Source organism: Wasmannia auropunctata, unplaced genomic scaffold (genome assembly GCF_000956235.1).
Source record: "Wasmannia auropunctata unplaced genomic scaffold, wasmannia.A_1.0 LD334880.1, whole genome shotgun sequence".
In the NCBI taxonomy this organism is placed as follows: Eukaryota; Metazoa; Arthropoda; class Insecta; order Hymenoptera; family Formicidae; genus Wasmannia; species Wasmannia auropunctata.
Window position 1 is genome coordinate 439193 of NW_012028010.1, and position 25072 is coordinate 464264.

At 41.3% G+C, this 25072-nt stretch overlaps 1 protein-coding gene across 1 annotated transcript; it reads left to right on the forward strand.

Moving 5' to 3' along the window:
* The first annotated feature begins 12186 nt into the window (after positions 1–12186).
* LOC105457896 lies at positions 12187–24249 on the forward strand. The gene is made up of 9 exons (XM_011702825.1): positions 12187–12532; positions 14488–14624; positions 15674–15874; positions 16301–16644; positions 16872–17091; positions 17324–17629; positions 18200–18817; positions 19080–19807; positions 19928–24249. The coding sequence occupies exons 1-9, from the start codon at positions 12187–12189 to the stop codon at positions 20301–20303; spliced, it is 3276 nt and encodes a 1091-aa protein (XP_011701127.1). The 3' UTR covers positions 20304–24249.
* Positions 24250–25072: the final 823 nt, after the last annotated feature.

Consider the following 25072-nt stretch of genomic DNA (forward strand, 5'->3'; position numbering starts at 1 on the left):
GGGGGGGAGAAGGAGAATTCACCGATATTTGTACGTATCTCCCGACGTGTCCCGGGGATCCCCGCCGCTACACGGATACACGGTAACAATGAGGCATCGTCGCGCGCGGAGCCAAATTCCGGCGACGCGGGCGTTTTTACGAAAATTAGACGGTCCTGCCCTTCGGACTGGAACCGGGGTTTTTTGTTCCGTATACGCCGCTTTTCTGCCGGCGCAGCGATTTCGGACGCGCTTTTGGGACACCCGCTCGCCCACGCTCACCGAATATACGCTCCGTATATCCGCAATGTCGAACGTCGGTGCCGGGTGATCGCGGATCAGGCTCGCCCGCGCGACAAAGTAGTAGAACCAGATATGCGGTCGGGCTTCGTTGCGTCCGAGCAGACAGACCGCCGGCTCTGAATGCCGACTATTCCGGATCGAATGGAGCTGGCTGCTCGGCCGCGACCGTATCGGCCTACCGCCAGGTATGAGCCTCAATGGGAACCATCGGATCGAAGGGCTGATTTTCGATGACCGCGGCCCAGCACAACACAGATGTCCAGTGGATACTCTTGGATATCGCTCGAACACTGAAACGTGTCCGATAGCCGCAGCTCTGGATATTTATTGCCGCGCTATTTACCGACCGTGTGAAATTATATATTTTACACACGAATTGTTACAATTATACACAGAGAAAAAGGTTTCTTTAGATTTAGAATTCCTATTTATTTGACTGATATTTTTGTTTCGTTGAAACAACATATGCTTATACGAAACATTATTTATTTGAATGAAAATTTGGTTGTTTCGTTCAAAAAACTTCTATTATTCGACAGAAATAACACTATTATTTGAAGTAATATCTTTCAACCAAATCATGCATTATTTGATTATAATAAATACGAAACAAATAATTTATTTATACACGGAGAGAATTTCCTTTTCAAATTTACCCAGAAAATCATGTTAATCGTGGGACCATATAGTATTTCGGCAAATTCTATGTGATTTTCTGTTTTTTTTTTACTTTGCACTACAATAAATTTGTTGTAGTACATATTTAAAAAAAAGTAAAAATCATATAAAATTTGTCGAAATATGTTGTCCTACGATTAACATAATTTTCAGGGTAAATTTTAAAATAAAATTTTCTTTGTGTATAAAATAGCAAAATATTTTGATATACGTTGTGTTCTATGCAATTTATTTAAGACAAAGATATACACGGTTTCAAATTCAAACAATTGTTCTTATTGATTCAAACATTGATTTGTTTGGACCATTCCAAATAACAAATTTGTTTAAATACAATAAAATTTATTAAATCCAAAGAAATCATTTTCTCTATGTATATAACGTTAAATTAATAATATTCTTTATCTGGAGAAGGAAAATATATTGTCTATATAAAGACATATTCATCTAATTATTCATTTAATTATTTTATCATATTCACTATTTCTAAAATTTCTTCAGACAAAATAAGATTAAAAAATAAATATCTTGAAAATATTTAGATGTTTGCGCGAAAGAAAGAAAGAGAGGAAGAGACAGGGAGACAGGGAGATAAAGAGAGGGAGAGAGTTAAAAAAAGGATATTCTACTACTACTATTCTAGCTAATTAAAAGCTACAAAAATTCATATCTCTCTCGTCTTATATTATAAAAATAAAAAATTGATGAACGTTTTGACATCTGAATATTGCGAAGTACGTGGCTGCGCGCTAAAGGATATCCGAGAATAACCACCGGATGTTTGTAATGCCAATGGAACGAAGCGACCTCGGCGACCACTGTCGCTCCTTCAAAAGTGAAAAGACAGGCGACGATGCTGGAGAACTGTTGGCCAGAAGACATCGCGATACGGCCGTCGCGATGTTTCGAATGGAAATGGATATTGATTTTCGTGCACGGTGCGCGGCGCGGAAACGAGACGCTCCTCTCGTTATAGGAAAAGCTAGGCGTTGTCTTCACGGCTCTTTGTCTTGTTGAGCGAAACGGAACGAGGAACGGGTTGAACGACGGAGGCGGCCGCGTCGCGCGACGAAGGCGTTAAAGCAACAGGCTGGTCGCCGCCGCAACGTTCGTTGTGCCGCTCGTCAAGTTCTGCCGGGTTCTTCGGAACTCGGTTAAGGAGATTTTTCGGTCGTGATTTAAGCGAGGCGACCCGCGCCATTGTTTCTTCCAGCGGGAAAGGTTGCCTGGGAAATTCATCTGTCTTTTTGTCGTATTCGTCGCGAGTTTACGTTTTTCGCGTATTTCACAGCGTACCGCGGTGAAAGCTTTAACGCGAAAATAAGCTACGTTTAAAACAATCATGTTTACGTTATGTAAAACGGATAACAATATTTTAAGAGGAATGGATATCAGTTCCAAGAAAAATTGTTTTTTGTTAAATTATCGCAAATATACGTCTACATTAATTACACGCGAGTAATTGGGATTTTTCGCATTAAAATACTTGTTAAATAAAAAACACGTGAATTTCTAAATATATTTACAAAAAAAATTATTCCGCCAATTATACGTATATAATACAAAAGTGTATAAAAATAAAATTCTGATACATTTTCGTGTTTACTTGAATAAATATAATTTTGCTATCTTTTATTTCATAAAGCCGTAGAAAATGCAGCAATAAAATAGTTAGATTAATTAACTTTGCTACTTTTTAATAATCTGGTTTCTCGAAATGAGAAAAAAAGATTTCTCTGCCCAACGGGGCACAATTAATTCACTCACATATAAAATAGATTGAAATGAGATGCACTAATATTTCCGTTTTTTTTTAATTAACAAAATAAAGCGAGCTCTCTAATTGAAACCGCGGAATAAATGAGATAACGCAATGATTTTTCAACAATTAAACAGATTGAGTTATTATAAAATTATCACACATACGAAGAGAAATCACAAGTGCCCGCGCGGGTACTGGCTACAGAAACATTGAAAATAACAATCAGATGTTTCATTACGGGGAGACATTATTTTATTAGCCGGGAGAGTTTCAATTACCCCCCACACTTGACGCTTATTGAATGCGTCTTGATGAGTTTTCGTAAGAAACGATCGAACGCTCGTCACGCCTCAAATACGAAATTATATGCCATCATCGAACATTTACGTCTATTCAATGATAATTCACGTAATTCAGGTTTCCACGTAAACGCACGCCTTCCTCCCGCCAATTCGAGCAATCTCACCTGGTCTACAATTCAGTTTATCTCCGCGCGAGAAAAAGAAAAAAAAACGAATTTTATGTTAGAATACTTCTCCTTGGCAATCTCGCGAGCGTATGTTAAACCATTTTGAAAAATTAAAATGTAAACGGGGGAACAGTTTTACAAAAACAGTTTTATATTGGATTTTAATAAATGATCGTTCGCGCGAGCGCGGGCACGCCGGGTTCGGACTGCGAGATGATCTCCGATATCTTTCTCGGCGATAGACAGTTAATCTCGCTAGTTGCGCACATTGCGGCATTTATTATGCATTTATTCCTCGTCGGAACGAATATCTACCTGCATCACCGCGCGCTGCGGAAACGTTTCGCATCCACTGAAACTCGAACGCGCGCGTGAGCGAAATCTAGGACGAGAGAGAAAAACAGAGAGAGAGAGAGAGAGAGAAAGAGAAATCGAAGAAACTCGCGGGAGCGTAATGTGCACGCTTAAGCGAAAACTTAAATTACGCGAGTCGTTATTGAATAGATGCAAGCGTCCGGTTAACGGCGGCATATAAAGCCGAATCGGAGCGTGTGCCTCTGCTACTTGGCTGTTACGCCGAAATCGCTCGTCCCCGATCCGCGCCAATTTCTTCGACTTTAAACACCGGGCGTAACGACCGAAGGGAGAGGCCGACCCATCGAAACGCAGTCAGTTTGATGGACGAAAATTCCAACGATCGCGAAAATCGTCGATCCCTGGCATCTCGCCGTCTCTCGTTCGATCGGCTCCCCTAGACTTCTCGCTTATATTCTCGCTCTCTTACTCCCTTTCTCTCTCGCTCTCGTTTCTCGGTTCGCCTTCTCGAATCCCACCTTTGGCTTCTTGCGCCACGATTTCCAGCTTCAATTTCGCATCGATAGAAGCGTCGCTCGATCCTCGATGCTGGAAGCTCCTCTCTCTCTCTCTTTCTCTCCCTTTTCCTCTCTGCCTCTACCTCGCTCTCTTTCTTTCTCTCTCAATCTGCAGTCGATTTTCTCGTGCATCGACCCAATTTCCCAGGCCGGTACGGGCAATTTAACACAGGTCTTCCCTCCACTTCGCCATGCCAGATTGGCGGAAGACCACTTTTTCAGTGCCTATCGTAGGATAAGGGTCAGAACCGATTTTTAAGAGCGCCGCAGAGAACGGGTCCTGCGGACGTTACAGTAATCGAGGGGGCAGCTAAACGAAGACCTCTCGTAAAAAAAAATTCTTTTTTGATGTGCTAAGCGTTTAAATAACTTCGGTGCAACGTGAGCGCAATGTATGTAATTTCAAGCGATTCGAATGAAATAGATTTAATTCACATTTGCATAGGAAATTTGTAGATACATTCACGAGATACAAAGTAAACGTGAAAAATTCATTTTATCGAATTTGCATATTTAGGCTCGTAATTTTATATCGATCTGTCATTTATTTATCATAAATTTATCATAAATTAAATAATAATCATTTTTATTATCTCACTAACTTTATCTTTAGTTTTATTTTACGTCTGCAACACTATACATATATACTATACAATTTATTTTCCTTCAGTAAGATCAAGTTATCAATGAATATGAATAAACTATAAAAGATTAATGTAAAATTGGTGCATTATAAGAATAAATTAACAATAATCAGCGCATTTTTATTCTCTTTTATTAAGTCTTAGAATGTGCCATATAATTAAAATATTTTTTGTTATTCTTTCGTTCTCTTATTTATGCTTGTAAGATATTTAAAAAATTTCAATATATTCCATTCTTGCACTAATTTATATAAAATTTAATCCTAAAAAAAGAGCTGTAGAGGAATCATATTTTTTCAGAATTTTTTCACACACAAAAAAACTCAAATTTCACTAAAGAGAATATTTAGAAAATAGAAAGAAGGGAAGCTAAAATACATTTAGATATTAACGATTTTTTTGTAACATTATTACATAGAGATTACTCATTTATTTTTATTTCTTAAATATATAGAATACGTAATATCTTGGTTTGTTTTTCTTCGTCCAGAATATAAATATCGTAAAAAAAGTAAAAATAAGAACTTCTAATATTTGAAGACTATTAACATTTTATATAACATGAGATTTATTTTATTTCTTCCTTTTTTATTTTTCACTATTTGTCTAAATAATAAATTCAAAAATTTTAAACCGATTATTATAAATGTACTAAAAATTAAATTAATATTAAATTAATATGTCACGTCTTCTTTCGCGATATTTTCTCAGAATCAGTAGAATTTATTGAAAATGTCGCCTGTTTATGTTTGTTAAAGTGCTTGGCAAAAGATACAAGAGATACGATAACATGTTTACAATTTGAAGATTTTTCATTTTTGCGAAAATAACTCTGTCATGCTTATCACTTTTCATCGAGCATACCGTAGTTGTAAAATATATGTTCTATCTTGTTTTTCACTGGTACACGCCCGCGAGTTTAAATTTCCTATAAATTTTAAGCGACTTATGCACCTTGTAATTACTAAATACTAATTATCGAGTAATTATTATGCTAGTGCATAATAAGATGCCGAAATGCGCCGGTAAATGATCTAACCAGCCAATAATGCATTGATAATGATGATAAGCTCCACTTTATGAGCTCTGTACGTTTGCATACACGTGTATGCATAATAAGCCGGCGGATGGTTATACATCAGAGTTAAATATTACACTAATATGTCCTAGTTCAGCCATTTTAAGGCAGCAAATCTGTCTGTATTTTGTAAAATTTACAGATCCATTACCGTCATTGTCAGATTAAAATAAGAGATAATTTAACGTGCACCAAACACGATGCGCAGCGGCGAAGTTAAAACTGTGTCGAGATTTAAACACAGCGCATAATGTATATTTAAAATATAATGACGTTCATAGAGATCAATATCATGATTTCTAAGAATAATTGTTACGTGCACTCAATATTATATTCATCTCACGAGCATAAAAGTATCCAACGTGTAATATTTCCTAGAAACAGGATCTCTCTTTCCTTTTTTAAATTTAAATAGGTATAAATATAATTCTAATACGATTTTACAAGTAAAAAAAAGTCTTTACTCCGATTCTTACATGAATTCTCGAAATGGATAAGAATAAACGGTCCAGTCCACAAGTAACGTACAAACAATACAATAAATAATCAAAATGTATTGTTTGTTATGAAAACATTTAACTAAAGAACAAAGAGAAAATATCAAATAAAGCGAGACAAAAGTCGTATAATTCATCCAAGACATAAATATCTCGTTCTTTTTAAATAAAAATTCTAATAAAATTTTACAAGTTTTAAAAAAACAGTCTCTCCTCTGATTCTTACATGAATCCTCCAAATGTGCATGGAAAAACAATTTATGGATCACATCCACAAATAATGACAAATATAATACAATGAATAATAAATTACTCATCCCATGGCTGCTCCGCCGTCTCGCCCCGCTCGCCCGACGTCTCCCAGCTCTCCTCCCCTCCTCCTCACAGGTTCGTTGCTGCTCCCTTTACGGCACTCACTCACTCGCGAAGACACGATTAATTACGAGCGCGCACGCTTTGTTCACACGCCAAAGTACGACGATCTCCCGGGCGCACTTCGCGCGACACTCCCGACGTTAACCGCACGCGACACGACGTACTACCTACTTCACCGCGTTGGGAAGGACGCCACGCCATGAAAAAGACGCGACCGTGTCGCGGTCGCGTCGTCGGCGTCGCCGGGACGACACACGTCTACATGATCGGCACGGCGGACGAATCTCGGCGGAGGCCCTTAATCGCCGTACAAACTCCCGGATTTGCGCTGTGTGTTTAACAAATATCAAGGTTAATCACGACTCCGTATATTTACTATAGTCAAACGAATCGCGACGCTGCCGCCGCCGCCGGCCGCACCGTGGTGACACTGGAGAGTCGCCTCCGTGAACTTCGGGCAATCGGCACTCGCGCCTCGTGACTTTTCGGTAAATGACCAAGATTGCCAGCAACTCCACTTCCGCGCCGCCCGCGGGCGATATACGACGCCTGCAGTCCAATTCACCGGCCGGCCAATTAAGGCGCAATCTATTTGTACGATCGAATACCGCTAACCGCACGAAAAATACACACGTTCTATTTCGATAATTACCGATAATATACAATCATACAATATTGTTGAAACGCGACACGTATTTCGAAACGTGTATAAATCCCGGCGTGTTACAATTAATGAACGAATCGCGCGTACCTTACACATCGCGGTCTCCCTCGACGAGCGAACGGTCGGTCAAATTATATTATCCGAATTGGCAAGAAGTTCGCAGGCCCCACGCGAGATTACGCATTCGGATCTGAGCGCAGAGAGGTAAAAACGCTAATTTATACGCAATTTCCATCATCTTCGATTGCTACCTCCGAGTAAATCTCCGAATAAACCGCGCGAGATATCCACCGCGACGCGGACGAAAAGATGAATCGTCGCGATACGGTATCCGATAAGTGTCGGTCCACAATAAAGATTTTAAATCTCGCACCGTAATTAGACATTGATCAATTACGATAGATTATTCTTCTCATATTCGACTACGATCAGTCTATTTCTTAGTCTACCGCTTAGAGCTTTAGAATCCTCATTGTGAACCGACACTAACTCGTTAATATAGGAAAAGTCGATTGGCGCGGGATGGTGATCGGTGGATCGCCGACCGTTCATCAGGAATGATATGTGTCTCAACTGTACTTGCCGCGAGCTCGTCTCGAGGGGTAATAACGTTACGACGCACGGAGCCGCCTCGTATTCGCCGCTCGAGTCTCGCCATACGAATGACAACACGGTGACCTTGTGTAAACAATAGCGTACGCCGAGCGCTACGAAAACAAGCGCCGAGCCGTCGTGACCCACAGTTCAATGAAATATTTTACGTATCTAATACGGCAAAATATTTAACGGTACGATTGCACTGCGTGGCACTTTGCACTCGTTTAAAGTGAGCTATTTCGTGTTTGTCCGCGCTCGCTCGCTTATTGGTTTACCGGCGTAAAGTTTACTTAAAACAATGCACAATTCGTGTCACAAGACTCGAGATGGAATTCCATTGATAATCTTGTTTCCCGCGCGCGTTTAATACGTAAAACGTTTGAAGGAATTAGAACGGACACATATATATGTACAAAAGTAGCATAAAATATCTATGCGGCGCATATCAAATATGCAGATATAATTTTATCTCGAAATCTGGCAAATTATACATCGTTTTAAAGTGGACAAGTTTACAAAGTAGAAATTTAGCCGAATATGTCATTCTTTACGTTTTAAATTGATTTTGATGAATGAGAATTATTAAACATCAGATTTAACATTTATTTTGTGAATAAAACTTATCTTCATTTTCAGAAAAGCATTTTTATATATTTATTTTTCTTTACATTTTTGATGCAAGCAATAGTACTACAATTTTATTAAATCTGAAATTTTGCGATTTTGATAAATAAAAGAATAAAATCGTAGAGAATCCTTTCATTTTTTACTTAACGTATTAAAATCATGCAGTTTCATTCTGCTTTGATAAACAAAATTTGAAAAAGAATAATGAAAAATTAATTTTTATTTTTTGATTATACGAATTGTGAACTTTTACTTCAAATATAGATTTAATATAATTTTCTTCAAGTAAAGTAATTAATTAATCAAATTTTTATTAAAGAAAAATTACATAATTTGTAACATAAAATTTGCTATTATTAATACTTGTCTTTAACAATCAGTTAGTAAAATATAATTTCTCCATATAAAAATATCAAAATTAGTCGAGCAATAAATATCACTTTCAATCATTTAATTTTTACTTTATTATCGAAAAGTGAAAGTCATTAAATAAATGGATATCTACATGTCTGTAAACATATGGGTCTAATTGTGTGTATGTGTGTATGTGTGTGTGTGTGTGTGTGTGTGTGTGGGGCACGCGCGCGCGTACGCACACACACGAATTTTACGCAACATCAATCAATTAATTTTATAACTCAAAATCTATATTATGACATGAACATTTTTACATCAAAATTTTCGATTCTAATTAATCTCCAGAATAGCTATTAGAATTAGATTATTTGACGATGATGTACGACACGCTCTATATTATCCCTTTTACCCCACCTTTTAATATTCACAACGCGAAGCGTACAACATATTTTTGCAATATTCCGAGTACGTGACGCAATTTAATGTAACCGATCGGCGTGAACTGTTTTTCCGCAAGTACGACCGCCGGTTGCCGGCGTAAGCTTCACGCGCGTGCAATTTCAGTGACACTCGTACGGCGCGTGTATATTTGCGAAGTGAGGCAGAGAGCGCAGAGCTCCCGCCTCCCCTTCCAACCCTCCCTCCCCGTTCCGTCCCGCCGGGCGAATTACCATATTCCGTGTTGCCTGCCCGTGCGCTACATGTTCCCGTGGGCTTGGCCCAGATTCCGTTCCTCTCCGCTTAATAAACAGAGCCTTTACTGTCGCGCGCGTGCAACGCAGTCTCCGCACTTGAATCCAGTTATCTTTTATTGCGGATTCCACTCTCCTCGCGGGCGCAATCCTCCCCTTGTCGTCCGCCAAGCCGCACACGACCGTCTCTCACCACCGACCACCACATATCGCGCGGCGCGGCGCGGCGCCCGGCGGTGGTCTCTTCACGTAGTCGCTCAACGTCCGACTCTATTTTTTTTTTTTTTTTTTACTTGGTTGTTGGCAAAATCAGATTTTTATTCCGCATTCTTCCGCGCGCCCTGTCATGTCGCTCGTTAGCGCCGACGTTTTCGCGACGACGACGTTGCATTAGCATGGATATTATTCACGCGAGAGGCCGATGGGGTTTTGCATGGGGTGGAGGAGGGATCGCGCGCCCGGGGAGGTTAAAAAGACAGGATAACACGGGTATCCGGCGGCGCCGCATTTGCTTTCTAAGCGTACGTTGTGTTATCAAGTTTCCGCGGATAAGGACACGGCGGAACTTTGTTACGAACACTCGCGCGAGAGAGGTATATCGATCCGCGCGCCCGCGAGGGTTGCCGTGCGAATTAATAGATACGGCGGTATTTGTTCGGGGGAGTACTGGCCGAGTCCGTTCACGTAAGAGGAAGTTAGTTTTCTGAATAGAATTAGCATAATCCGCTCCTCTCTCTAAACACTCCGCGGGAATCATCGGCCGAGTTGTATTGTGTTTGGTGTCTTAACGAGTTAAAGCCGGGCTATTCATTTTACGTCGTCGCGTGCTGCACCCTCCGTATGTCGAAACCGCGCGCAAAATTTCCTTACGCCAATCAGAGAACATATGTTAAGCGAGCGCACGTGTTATTATCTCCGTTCTTCGCGTCACTCTGTTATACCGCGAGAATTTATTAAAATTCACGCGTTATTCATGTAACGTGGAAAAAGGATGCGTTGAGCGTTGCCAGGGGGGCAGGGGGGGGGTAATAAATCGTCGAATCGTAGTCTGAGCGATGGTAAACGACTTTGAGAAAGGAAGGGCTCGAGTGGAATGAATAAAGCTTGGTAAAAAAGTGAAGGGTCCAGTTGTAAGAGAGATGGAGCATGAAGAGGGAAGATTTTTAAATCGAGTGAACCAATGTTGTTGATGATGCACATCCCGCGCCAACATCCCCCTGTGACACAGAGAAAGCGCGGGGCCGGAGATAAAGCGAAGAAGCGTTTTATTCACATGCAATCGGGTGAATCATTGATCGTCGAGCCGACTGCGTATATAGGAAAGTGTCCCGGAAAAATGGGAGAAAGCGGTATTTTTGTATTAATCGAATAACCGGAGAGAAGTTAGAGCTAGCTTTCTAAACTGTTGACAAACTTAATTTCGCGAAACTGTGCGCAAAGAATTAAAATGTACTTAATATTTAAGAACGACGCGGAGGGGGGAAAAATATTCTCGCTTTAATCAGGGTACAATTATATCGCGAGAGCTATACACGCGCGAAATTGTGAAGCGCAACAAGAGGAGCATCACACGCGGAGGAAGAAAAATGTAACCACGAAAGAGAGGAGGGCTTTGCTGTGTAAGAGAGCCGTCACTAAAAAGTGTTACGAAGAACAGGCTGAAGAGCAACACCTGCAAGCCGTGAAATATTACGACTATTTATTCGGTTCTTTTTAAGAAGGATATATATCCACGACCAATGAATATATCCAAGGTCTCGCCAAGACTTTTCCCAGGTCGTCCCGCAATATCAATTTACTTCTTCGAGATTTTGAATTGTATCGCTTCCTCCTTCTTGCGCCGATGCAGCAAACGCTAAAGGACACTAAAAAACGTAACTGTTTCTTTTATGCGCGGATTATCTTCTGCTTCAGAATGAAAACTAAACAAGAAACTTTCTCTTTCTTGATAGAACCTGATAGTTCCTGCCATTTATTGACAATTTGTAGAGCCCTTAGGACTCCATTGTCCATAGACTCTCCTCGTACAGATAAGAACTTGTAGGAACTACCACTACTATCGGGGAAGTCGTGGATATCTAGCGCAAACCAATATTAGAAGTTTGCAAGATTAATAAATCAGCTCCATATATATTACATTTAACACTATTCTTTATTAATAAAACTATAGCCTGCTTTAAACGATCTATGATGCACGAAGTTGAAATGAAATTCTATTTATATGTAGCTTTAAATATTATCCGAAAATGATTCTGATCAAATCTTATTTGATTTAATGTTATCTAAAATAAGTTCGGTTGGTTTGTCGAAATAAATCCACTTTTCCTCGACATATGAAAAATAATTTAGAGTGTCAAACCTGTGTTTTAAAAAAGAAATTTAGTTTTCTGTGCAGTAAAGTTAGAAAAATTTAGTTTCGACCACCGTGTGTTGAATCTTACAATTGAATGATAAAATAGAATTACAATACAATGTACTTGGCTGCCTCATATATATTATATATATATATATGTGTGTGTGTGTGTGTGTGTGTGGCTTTTATAAAGTTTGCTCAACTTTGCGAAATTTAATTTACTTTTAGGGTGAGGGGGCATGTTGGTGTGTCGGCGGTTGCTGCTGATCGCAGCCGCGATCGCGGCCTCGATCGAGGCTGGCTCGGCTAGTTACCACCCCGGCGTCTCGTCGTCGGACTACTCCGGATACCCGAGCGGATACGCGGTTTACTCCGGCGCGACGTCACCCGAGTCCTCGCCGCCGCCGTCGTCGAGCTCGTCCACGTCCGGCCCGACATCGGAGCCCGCAGCCAGCAACGGCGAGCCGCTCTGCCGACCGTCCGAGTTCCAATGCGGCTCCACCGGACATTGCGTCGCGCAGGACAAGTACTGCGACGGCGAGAATGACTGCGACGACAAGTCTGACGAGCCGAGATATTGCACCCGTGAGTACCCCCCTCGCGCGAACCCAGAGCAGCGGTGAGACGTCGAACAAAGCAAGTCACCGCGCCGCGCCGCGCCGGGGCGAATCGATACGCCGACGAGGTGTCTCACTCCGTCTCTCTTTCACTCGCCTCCCCGAAGACGCCTTTTAGCCACTTTTAGGCACTAAACCTCGAAAAATAATAAATGACTCCGGTCGATCGTTTCCTGGAAGAGTTTCTTTCGTTGCGATTCTCTCGTTAAATCTGAATTTATACATGCGATTGCTGAATGTTACATACAAAACAGCGGCGAGGTAGATCATCATCAGGTTTATCAGCATCAACAATTGGATTGTCATTTTCATGTTTTTAAAAATTAAAAAACTTATGTTGTCGAAAAGGGCATCACTAGCGGATTAATCATTGTCAAGCAAACGATTAAATAGCCACGGTATGACATACTGAATATAGCACATCCACAGTGGGCAATTGATAATAAAGTGAAACAATTATATCTACAATGAAAATCAATAACAAAAAGTAAAAAATAGTCACAAATGTTTTTGGTCATGCATGGCCGCTTTATCTGTGATACTCAAAACAATTACTGAACATACATTAAACAAAGTTTTCGCTCACCCAAGCAGATAATGTTTCGGGCCGTAATTATTTAGCTATAGGCGTTAATACGCCTTTCTCTCAATTCGTATATAAAAATCAAAACTATATCATGTTAGTTATAAAACTCATTCATAGAATATACATATGTCATTAGCCTCGTGCTTGTTTTAATGTATATGGCCTGCATTAGCATACAAACATACAATTGAATAAATTTTTATTTAATAATTTAATGAGGTAAATAATTTGTCCGTTCATTATTGGTATAATAGTAATTACCACTTCATACGAAATTTAATCGATTTGCAAAGCTCAAATATAATTATGTTATACAAATGTCGTATTTTCATCCCTTTGAATTTTTAATTTTCGATAATATATGCGACACATTTCAATAGAAACGTAACATAATAGGAGGAATTTATTATAGCATTCATGTTCCAATTCCTTCATAGAATTTCAAATTGCATATTAAAATATGCGCGGGCCCAAACGAGCTAATTATGTGGAACAATTACATATACTTTGTGCTTCCAGTCGTCGTAAAATAAGAATGCGAGAAAAATAGTAAATATATAGAAGATTTTCGATCGGCATTGCTATTAATTATATTACATTACAAGTATAGGTATAACAGTGTAGCAATGTAACATAAATGGTAAATGTAAATATGTATAAAAATGTGATATAAATTTGAGAGCGTACATAAATGTTTATAAATGTTTAACTGAATGTACAGATTCTTATATTGTACCTGAGAAAGAGGGAGAGGGAGAGAGAAAGAGAGAGAGAGTAATTACAGGAGTTTGTATTTTATAAAATAATGTTTTACTATTATGCTGTGTTATAATCCGGCATAATTATACCCCAGGATTTATTTTTCGCGCATAATAATTGCGCAATAAAAGCATTTCCCGGCTTACCGCTGAACTTTGTACTTGATATATATACACAAAACCGTGAGAGAGTAGTTAGGAGTGAGTTGGCATTTTGTTTCAAATAATATTTTATCTCGCCCATGTCATAAGCATATAATTATATAGCGGAATATTGAAATATTCCAGAGCATATATATTTTCCCGGGTGGGGTATGGATCGCGGCGTGACGGGAAGCATTTCCACTCGCAATCGGACATTACACGCTTCAATGTGCAGGACACCGTGCGCGCTTAGTTAGGCGTTAAAATTCTCTTGGGGTATTATTTTACCGCGCGCCGCGTTTATAACACGCGGCGCGGGAACGATTATACGACGTGGTTTACCTCTTTCCGCGCGTAATTATTGCACGATGAAACGAAAAAAAAAAAGGAGGAAACAAACAAAGCAAACAAACAAACGAACAACAAACGTTTCAGCCTGCAATCGGACGTTGTACGGTGACGTCGGCCGGACCTACAGAGTGGAGATCCGCCGGCCGAGGGAGGATCGACTGCCATTCCTGTGTCACCTCAACTTCACTGCCGCCGGATCCGATCTCGGGGATCTAGTCCAGGTTGGACATAGAAATGATGTAGTTGTAGAAAATAATGCTGACTGGTGCGCGGCCGCGGGGTGGCGCAGGGGGGGAAAGGGTGGTCTGTCAGGGAATCAGACAGCGCGGGCCGACCCGCCGCCGCGCCGCCCGGAGCCCAGATAATAATTTATATCCCGGGCTTTTACGATTCTTATCGCGTTTATTGGCGAAATTAAATCAGCTCCCGCGCTGAGTAAACATCGCGTACGCCATCGCGGAATACGCTTACTCTACAGATCGCCGCCCGATCCCGAGCTTGCAAGTTCTTCGTCAGGGTATATATAGGTATATATTTTCCCCGATTGATATTGACACATCGATTCTTATGTCTCTCCCGCAATGAAAAAAAAAAACTCCGATACTTACGTTGTTAGCGGGGTACAATCAAGCGGCCAGGAGTATAAAGTTTTCACGATGGATGGGAGTACCTATATCTCGGGACAATAAAAACGTAAAAATGACGGCGTAAAAATACTTTAGCAGCGTCTGAATCTTTTAAGCAGCTTTCTTCGGTTTGTGAAAATCAATATTCGAGAATTAAAAGATATTTTTGGAAAATTTCCTACCAAATCTCTAACATGAAACTAATGATAAGGCTTTTAGAGCAAAATTGAGTTAATACCGCATATATATAAAATATTAGTATATACAATGCTTATTCTTACGTTATATAATTTTATGACAAAATTATATTTTAATCATATTTTCACGTTATATATACGAAGTTGCACGATAACTCTCGTTGAAACTTCCTCCCGGTGACTTATCTTATTCATTCACAATATTGCGCGAGCCAAAACGTATACATTGCGAAATAATTAACGAGGTTATTACAGAAATATTTGCTTTTATCGCCGAAGGGGGGTTCGTAATAACTGTGTTCCAACTTTTATCTTTAGTTTTATTCCCAACAAAAACCGTTAGCCGGTTTTGCGCGCGCGGATACTCGCTGGCTCATAACTTTTAGAATAACGCCTCCCTTTCCCTCGCCTCCCCCTCCTCCTCTACCCCCCCGCCCGGTGTTACAGTTAACTTTTGATACCTTCACGGTCGGCCGCTTTCTATCCTTTACGTCGGAAGGATGTCCAGATGGTTTCATGACTATTCGCGAGGAAGGTCGTCCTGCGACGGGAGGACAATGGTGCGGCAGCGCGTGGGGCTACACCGTCTATTACAGCGAAACTCCTTCCATCAATCTGACTTTATATTTACTACGTTTATCAGAGCAGGTAAGAAATTGCGTCGGCTCAAGGGGATACGCGATCTGATTTTTCGCTATTTCACTGCGGCAGTATGGAACCTTTATCTTATAACGTTGTTCCGAGAGCGCGGTTTTAAAAATTTAAATGATATTTGAAGTCGCTCTTTTTTACTCCTTTTCTCTTATATACAAGGAAACATCGAGAGATGTCATTTGTTGTTTGTTATCTTTGCTATGTTGCTGTCTTTCCAATTCTTATACATTTATTATTAAAATCGATTCGCGAATCGTCCAAAAAAAGTCTGCCGTAAAAAAAAAGTTCGAAATGCATCAGCAGCGGAATATATTTTGGAAAAAAATTTTCCAACTGAGAACGTTCAACGTGAAGTATTATGAAATGGACGACGCGAGTTACGATCGCGGCACAATTTCGGGCAATTTTTCCGTGTCTCAGGGTATCGGCTACAACTTCGACTTCAAGCTGTCGTACAAGTTCCTGAGAAGAAGCGAGGCGCATCTCCGATACGGAAACAGCAGTATGTCCACATGGCGCGGCGAGCTGGTGAACGGCACGTATTGCGATCGCGTCCTCACCAAATGCGATACTAGAGCCTGCCGGTTGCAGTCGCCGAATTATCCCGGAGTTTACCCCAGGAATGTCACTTGCTATTATCGGGTGGAGCAAAACCGCGCGCCGGTGGGTCACCGAGCACTGCTGGCCGTTAGTCAGCGGAACAGTCACAAGATACACATTAAGGACCAGGTCGTGAAGTACGACAGAAGTCAGCGAGTGCTAAGGTAAATCGCCGATGCTGATGACGTTAATAATATATACGTTAATGATATATAGTCACGCTGTCCAGTAAATTAATATCGAATTAATATTCAATATGACGTCAGTATAACAATTTCGCGAGCATCTTTCTATAATAAACAAAAGATTTTCGAGGATATAGAGAAGCAGAGATGTGCGAGGAGGACAAATGCATGTACCTATATAAGTAACATATCGCGCGCTTTTCAAGGGTGTGGGATCAGTGCAACGTCGTGCAGGATTACTTAACGGTATATGACGGAGGTTCAACCTCAGACCGAGTGCTTGTAAGGCTGTGCGGAGGAGACGCGGTACCAGACATCATCAGCAGTCACAATACGATGTTGTTAGAATTCCATACGTCCCCGTACGACAATCCATTTCATCCAGTACCACTGTCTTTCCTACCAGGATTTGAGCTCGAAGTTCAGGTAATGCTCGCGAATATTGTAATATCTTATTACGTAACACATTTTGTGTTACAAATTTTCTCCAGAATAATGAAAGTTGCAATTTGTGCGATTAATTATTTGCGATTATTTTAATGTCGCTGATAGATTGTTAAAATGTGATGGACTTTGATTTAAACATGTGAATCAAAATTAATTACATTCAACAATTTGTCGATCGCTACTTCATTTATGTACATTCACGCGTGCACAGGTGATCTTTGTCGACGAGAAGTCTCGAAGTTTTGTGAAGGAAAACGACAACTGCGATTTTTATATATCCGGTGACGAGAACTCGTCGGGCATTCTGGAAAATCCGAAACACTCCCTACCGCCGAACACAACTTGCCGTTATCACTTCCAAGGGAAACTCAATGAGATCGTTTGGTTATCGTTCGTTAAATATTACGCCGCCAGCGTGGAAGCTGCCGCGAGTATCGACACTGCCACTGATTGCAATGCAAAGCTTCTGATATGGGATGGCGATATCACAGTGGACAAACTTACTTTCAGCCGAAAAGTACGTACCAAATTGTAACCCCTTCCCCGCCCCCCATTTCCCTTCCCCCGCAGCTACGAAGTCTGTTACTTAGCAACTTTCTTGCTTCGTTACTGAAGTAATATAACTTCGTTACTAAAGTAACTTTGTTAGTAAAGTAATATAGATATATAAACACAAATTCAGAAAAGAGCGCTTTGATTTCACGAGCAAGAGAATTGCATAAGCTGAATAACTCGCGAGCGAAATAATCGATTACAAAATTTCTTCCGCGAAATCTAAAGCCTGTGTCAGATTACGCATTGAATATTGAAGATTGCGAATTGTAGATTCAAAATTTAACTAAGCAGAGTCAGAAAAAAGAAACGGATTAAAGTTAAAATTATCTGATTGAATTCTAATCTTCAATTCGCAATCCTGTCTTCAATGTATAGTCAGATACATGGCTTTAGGATACAATTATTAGAGTAACAAAGATTCTTTACGTATTGATATATGTATGTTACAAGAAAAATATTGCCAAGTTACGTCGATGCGATTGAACATTCAGGCATCCTTATCTGACGTATCCCCTATGTAATAATTTCGCAGAACGTCACGCTGATGGGACAGTTTTGTAAGGACGACATACCGCGACTCTGCGACCACAGCCTGCTGCGCAACAGCAGCCGCCACACGCGGCCGTGTAGCCTCGCGGAGAGTTACGTGTCGACCGGCCGCGATCTCACCCTGGAACACATATTGCGCCAGGGTAGCGCGCTATATCCGATAAGTTTCGTGCTGCGCTATGAGTTCGTCCACGAGGCCATCTCGTGCAACCACGTGTTTGCCTCAGTGCCGTCGGCCTCATCCACGTCTTCCACGTCGTCCTTATCGTCCTCCTCCTCCTCTTCCGCCTCCTCCTCCTCATCCGCATCCTCCTCATCTTCCTTATCGTCCAACGCCGGCAAGTTCGCGTCGCCGAAGAACGTGTTCTTCTACGGTCGCGGCGGGGCGCAGAATCTGAGCTGCGTGTACAGATTCGAGGCCGAGCCTGATCACAGGATAGAGCTGTCCATCGTCAGGGCTTCCTTCGGCGGCAAGAGCTGCGCGTCTTACGTGGACCCGTTGGTGAATCGATGGACGTGCGACCGTCGCATGGCGGACGTTAGAAAGTTCGGCATGGCGGATCTTGTCGTCGCTGAATATCCTTGGCAAGGAGTTGAATTGGTATGTTGTATGACATAAAATTCTTTTTCTTCTTTAATTTAATTTAAAAATTTTACTAATAAGTTGTCTCTTTCTCTCTCTCTCTCCCTTTATATTTCCTTTATATATCTTCCTTTTAATTAAAAAGTTGTTTTAAAAATCTGTTCCTAAAGAGATTGACACAAAGTTGAAGCAACTTGTTTCCAAATAATTACAGTCTGTTGAATATCTTCGAGATAAAGTAATTCCTCTTTTCGTGATCGTCGTAATCCTCCGCTTTCAGGTTCGCGATTGTCTGTGCTCGAACGTGAGCAACAGAATCGTCGTGCGGACTCTGACGTCGAACGTGGTGGAGGTCAGATTTACTATCACGCTCATGAACGTTACCCAGGATTATCGGGACTTCTTCTTCGAGGGGGAATATCGTTTCGTCCCGGTGGGCGCGGAGTCGAGCGAACACGGATGCTCGAGACTTGAGGAGCGACGATTGCGCGGCACCAGCGGCGAGATTTCTCTCCGGAGTCCCCTGCCGCGGGTGATCCCCGGTCTGGCCGCGGTGGAGGAGATCCTGACGAACACGGAGGACCTCACGGCGACGCAATGCGTAAACGAGCCGTGGCTGATCGAGCCCGAGGACGCGCGCATCAACTTCCTCTACTTGAGAACCGCCGGCTTCGGCATCACCCTGGACAACGTCGAGGAGTGCACGACGCTGAACCGAATCGTCGTCTACTCGGCCGCGAACACGAAGGAGCGCAGCGTGATCTGTCCGGAGGGTGGTGACGACACGGTCAGGACCGTCGACTTCTTCTCGGGTGGCTGGAATTACAGCGCCGTGAACGCGAGCGTGGCGATGGCGCAGCACGCCCGCAGCTTCGTCGTGGAGTTCCTCCAGCGGGAGTCCGGTTTCTACGCCGTCACGTGGATCGCGATCTCCAAACGTTCGCCAACCGCGTCCAATTTGGGCGCCAATGCGTTTGCCGTATTGCCCACGGAAGATTGCCCGTACAGGTTCGTTGTGCAATTTCCATTATGTAAAAAAAAAAATCAGCTTCTTTATTTATTTAATGAAATAAGTCAAAGTAATCGGAATAAAATCGCTTAATTCGAGTTCTCTCTTCCTGTCACCAGGTGTCCAGAGATTCAGGCGTGCATCAGCTCTGTCCTGTGGTGCGACGGCGTGCGTCACTGTCCCTCGGGCTTCGACGAGGAGGAGGCCAATTGCTCGTATCGCTTCGGGGTGACGCTGCTCTACGTCGCGGTGGGCGCCGGTGCCCTCGGTATATTCCTGATCCTTCTGCTGGCCACTGGTTGTCTCAAGTATTGCCTCTACCGGCACAAGGCGCGCAAGAAGAAGAAGAACGTCGCCCTGAACGTCAATCATCTCCACGTGAATCACACCCATCACAACAACGGCTTGACCGGGAGCCGGCTGAGCGGACGGTACAACCTAGCTACGCCCCAGGAAATGTACCTGGAGAATTACGGGAAGGACAGTATTTGTTGACAATACGCCATCGCCAATATCGAGACCACCGTGTGAATAGTCATGATTTTTAAATGCCTACCTCGCTCTGGGCCCCACCCCCACCCCCTTTCCCACTCCTCCAGTTGCCATCAATCCCCTGAATAACGGACCGGAGTGTACGGCAGCCAAAACACTCCCATCCCGAAGGCACACATACACGTACACGTACACACATGCGCACGTGCCTACACACGTGCGCACATACACACGTATACATACTCTCGCAGTAATCGTACGAAATCCCGTAGAATATATCCGAAGCGCATAGAAGCGAGCGCACGAGACGTGCTCGGTAGCCACCTTGGCTGGTGGCGAACGTAGTCGAATTCTATTCCTCTAATCGAATCATAACGATCGGCTTGCCTTGAATAAGCGGATCGCGACTCGGCTCATTAGACCGGGAGGGTTGGATGACAGCCGCCGTCGCTTGTCGCGCGCGAGAATGAATATCCGCACGGGACCGCCTGCAATCCTCCAGAAAGGAGTCGCGACGAGAGGTATATATATATATAAAAACGCACCTCGTACGCTCGTGTATATGGCATTTACGATAAACACCGCAGTATCATGGTAGGTTTAGATACACACAATTTAGGAGTAAAAAAAAAATGAAGAAAAAAGCGAAAAAGATGTAACGCGCGCGAGTGGACGAAGAGCGGCGAAAATTGGCATTTACGCGATACGCAACGCTTCTAAAGAGAGACGTAGGATACGCTGTTTCCGTTGAGTGCACTTTCTGTCGGTTATCGAGCAAACGTCGTAAACGCGAGCACGACGATAAAAGTAACGAGATGAAGGGAAAAGAGAATAGGAAAAACATCGCAAGATGGTCACGAGCCCTAGAGCGCGCGAGAGAAGCGTTTCAGAGGGTAGTTTTTTGTGTGAATGACGATGCGATAGGGACGGGCAGGGATACGTGAGGACACGCCAAGAGTCGCGACACCGTGAAACGATATTCGCTGATGTGCCGGGAGTACGTACGATGTAAGTCGAAATGTACTTGCTTGTACTCCTCTGATCTTGATTGCGATGCGTTCCGACGACTCGCGCTTATCGACGACACCACATTCTTGTGATACGAGATCAGGGAGAAAATAAATTGATGAAGAGATAGTCGTGATTAAGGAGGACGTACACCGTTGACGTTCGTGCAAGATCTATCTATCGTTATAATCGGACTCACGCACTTCACATCCTCGTCCAGCCTGATTTTCTCGTTGGATCACCTTCTATGATTGGACCTACGGCCGGACTAGCCGTTAGAATATTACGTTGCCGCGTTCTAAAATATAGGATGATTGATTTTTATTATTAAAGATATATTAACTTGAAATTCTCATCACATCAAAATTTGACTGATTGAATATTAAGATCATCGTACATTAGCAATGTGACATCGTGACAGTTTGATCAGGACCAAATTATTGGCTTTAGTGAATTTTATGAAAAACTCGATATAAACCAGATATGAACCAGATATGAATCTATTCCTATTTCACAAAATATCTTTTAATTGTCTGATTGTCATTACCTGCAAATCTGGTCAGCATTCTTATAATGCATTTTATTGCATTATTGTATAATACATTAATAATTTCTCACTTAATTGATATTGACATATTTGCGCATTACGACCGAATCGCTGATCTCGCTCCACTTTATGTCGTTCCAACATTTATTTGTTTTATAGGCATTATCCGTATATCCGCGTGATTCTCGATTCTTTGAACTTACATAGGTGATTTATGAAAGACGGCACGATATGTAGATAATTTACTTGTATAATCTAGGTTCGGTATCGATACGCGCTTGAATGAGACGTAGATGCCCACGTGTAACTAATTGAATGCTACAGGAGCGTGTACCCCCGTAATCCTGTTAAGCAAATGAAACGTTAAGCAAATGGACGCAGTCTCCACGCGTTAGCCTATTATAGACACTGTATGGTAAAGCACGTTTAACGTACGTCTGTATGCTGTGATAGAAGTAAGCGTATCAACAATCGGAAATTAATCTCTCGCGTAAAATTTCACGTTCGCATATTGCGCATCTTCGAGGACCCGTCGCCGAAGATGGATCCACGACCTTTCGGCGCAATCTTTCATGGCGAGATCGATATCTTAACGCGGCCCACCGTCTAATTCCTAGATCACCAATCGAATCAAAAAGACATGCGCTGTGCTGTCCAAGCCCGGGGTTGCAAACTCACCCGATTTTTTTAACGTAATATACGTATATAACTATGAAATTTGAGAGAAATTGATTAAAAGCAGACTTAATGGTAAGTCATCGGACAGAAAAGCGACATAAGTCGACAAAATATAAGAATTATTGTATTATATTTAGGAAGACATAATCAAATTAGAATGAAGAAAAATTTTATATACTTGCCTTTTAGAAACGTAGAAAATGATCACAATAAAAAGTGACTCGATTTTATATTATATTCGTAATCTTTCATATCTCTTTCGAATGAAAAAAATTTCCTAGCTCTGTTATTTTAAACGACAGCTAATTGCAGTACTGCAATTGCAGACTCTCACGTAAGAACGATAATTAAATAAGGATTGCGCTTGGAATTTTTGATGTTTTTTTAGTAGTGTTAATTGCGGTATTTTGATACGGTATTTTCGCGAACTTGTGTACACTTCCTGCCATAGAGAGTTTGAAAATTCCCGCAGAGACGTCGGTCGCGTTAAGATATTTTTTCGCCAGTCTCATAAATTGCTCCGCAAATAATTCACTACCTAAGGACATCGCCTACCAACGAATACTGCCGCAGTTATTATTTATTCATAAAGTTTTATAAGTCTCTTTCTACCCGAATACGAAAAAAAAAAAAAGGAAAACTGTTCGAGTATATGACGTTCTTGTACGCTGTAAGACACGGCGAGATCCGATAACGAAGTAATGTACTAGCGAATAACGTAGCGTGTGTCAGAAGCGAAAAAACTGTGCACCCGCCCGGGCACCCCGATGTGTGTGTTAATTGCGCCGATTGTCACATTAAAAACACATGTTAAAAAATTTACTCTAACATATCGAAAGTTCGAAATTAATTTAAGCGCGCGCCACCATCCATCAAACTATCTAGAAGAGAGTAAGGTAGCGAAATCATTTTTCTTGTTTTTTTTTTCTACCGAACAGCCGAGGCGAACTTCCTTTCAAAAAGAAATTTTCCCCGATTCTATCCCTTTATATAAAGTTCCGTCAAGAGAAAAAAAAAGAGGAAAAAAAAGAAGAGGAAGCGTTTCACACGAAATTTTTTATATACCCTCGAGTCGGTGGTTTTCTCTCGCGGTTCACGATAAATCTGTCTATAAATAAGTAAACGCGTAAGTCCTTCGACGACGGAAACCGACGTAATAAACATTGTGGGACGCATCGTTTTCTATTCACAAGAGGGACGACGATTTATGTATATTATTCCCCCCCCCCTCCCCCCCCCTTCTACCCCGCACCGAAACGTTAATGTGATCCGGTCTTTTGAAAGCACCCCACGGAAAAGTCGTTCCTGTCATCGCCGAGGCGGATCAGCATCGCGAATTAATTTCTCCGGGCGGATATGAATCTATAAATCACTGCGGAGCGTGTAGTCAACATGGGATTTATATTATACGGTACGACTCGACTCCACGTCGCGCTCAATTGAGAATGCGTCCTACGATTATGAAAACTATAGTACTATGCATGTATGTAAGAACGTACCGAAAAAAAAACAAAAAAAAAGGAAAAAAAATGCCGTAGCACAAACTGGCTCGCACACACGTAGCTAAAAAAAAAAGTGGATGGTAAAAGAGTTTTGAATCAAAGAGGCCTTGATTCAACGACGTTTCTAAGCAAGTATTACGCGTTACACGATGTATTGTAATCCCGTGTTTATAATTTTAATAAAATACCATCGCGTTAAAGAAACCCAGCAGAACAGCCGTGGAAAATGCATTATTAATCAATTCATTATCGCTTTCGTTCTTTCTCAGAAGCGCAGCTTTCTCTCCGGCTTTGTATTTATATTCATGAAGACACACGATCCATAACGTCCAAAGTTTTGTCCCACGTAAATCTGTGCAATGAACAATGACTGCAGCTGGAAGGATTATTCATCGTTGGAACGTAAGGATCTCCTCAAATTAACTCCCTTTTTAAAAATTCTTATTTTTTCAAGTAAATAATTTAAACGCTATATAGTCGATATTTACTGAGAAAAAAAGTTAACTAAATAAATAAATTCAAAGTGAATATATCTAAAAGAATGGAGACAAAAAAATTTTAAGTAATTTTATTTTAAAATAATTGTAACTTTGCTAAAAGAAAAATCATCCCCCTTTCCTTTTTCTCGTGCATTAAAGGTCCAGAAACTTTTAATATTTAGGTCAACCCTCCTCGATAAAATTCTGTTATAACGATGGACTCTTTCTCAATCGCAATCTCTTGAGAAATAAGTGCTATTCATATATTCTAGCCCTAATTTAAGTTTATAATAAATTCGCATCATGTCGCAATATCTTGTGCAACTTTTATTTCGAGAGATTGGTCTCTTGTATGCCCTCGAGATGACTTGCGAAACGATACCTCATCTTCAATATATACAAATTTCACAAAAATAGAAACGTAACTTTAATTATATTACAACAAAAATAATGAAAAAGTTTTATATTTTTAATTCTTGCCAAGAAATATTTCGGAAAAAAATTCTTTGAAAAGGACGTAGATAAGAATATATGATAGCACTTTTTTTTTCTAAAAAG

What these genes read in the sequence shown, in the direction of transcription:
- LOC105457896 (XM_011702825.1), top strand. Translation starts at nt 12,187, where the DNA reads ATGTTGGTGTGTCGGCGGTTGCTGCTGATCGCAGCCGCGATCGCGGCC. An exon ending in TACTACGTTTATCAGAGCAG is followed by an intron (nt 15,875 to 16,300) that starts GTAAGAAATTGC and finishes TCCGTGTCTCAG; the next exon opens with GGTATCGGCTACAACTTCGA. An exon ending in GATTTGAGCTCGAAGTTCAG is followed by an intron (nt 17,092 to 17,323) that starts GTAATGCTCGCG and finishes ACGCGTGCACAG; the next exon opens with GTGATCTTTGTCGACGAGAA.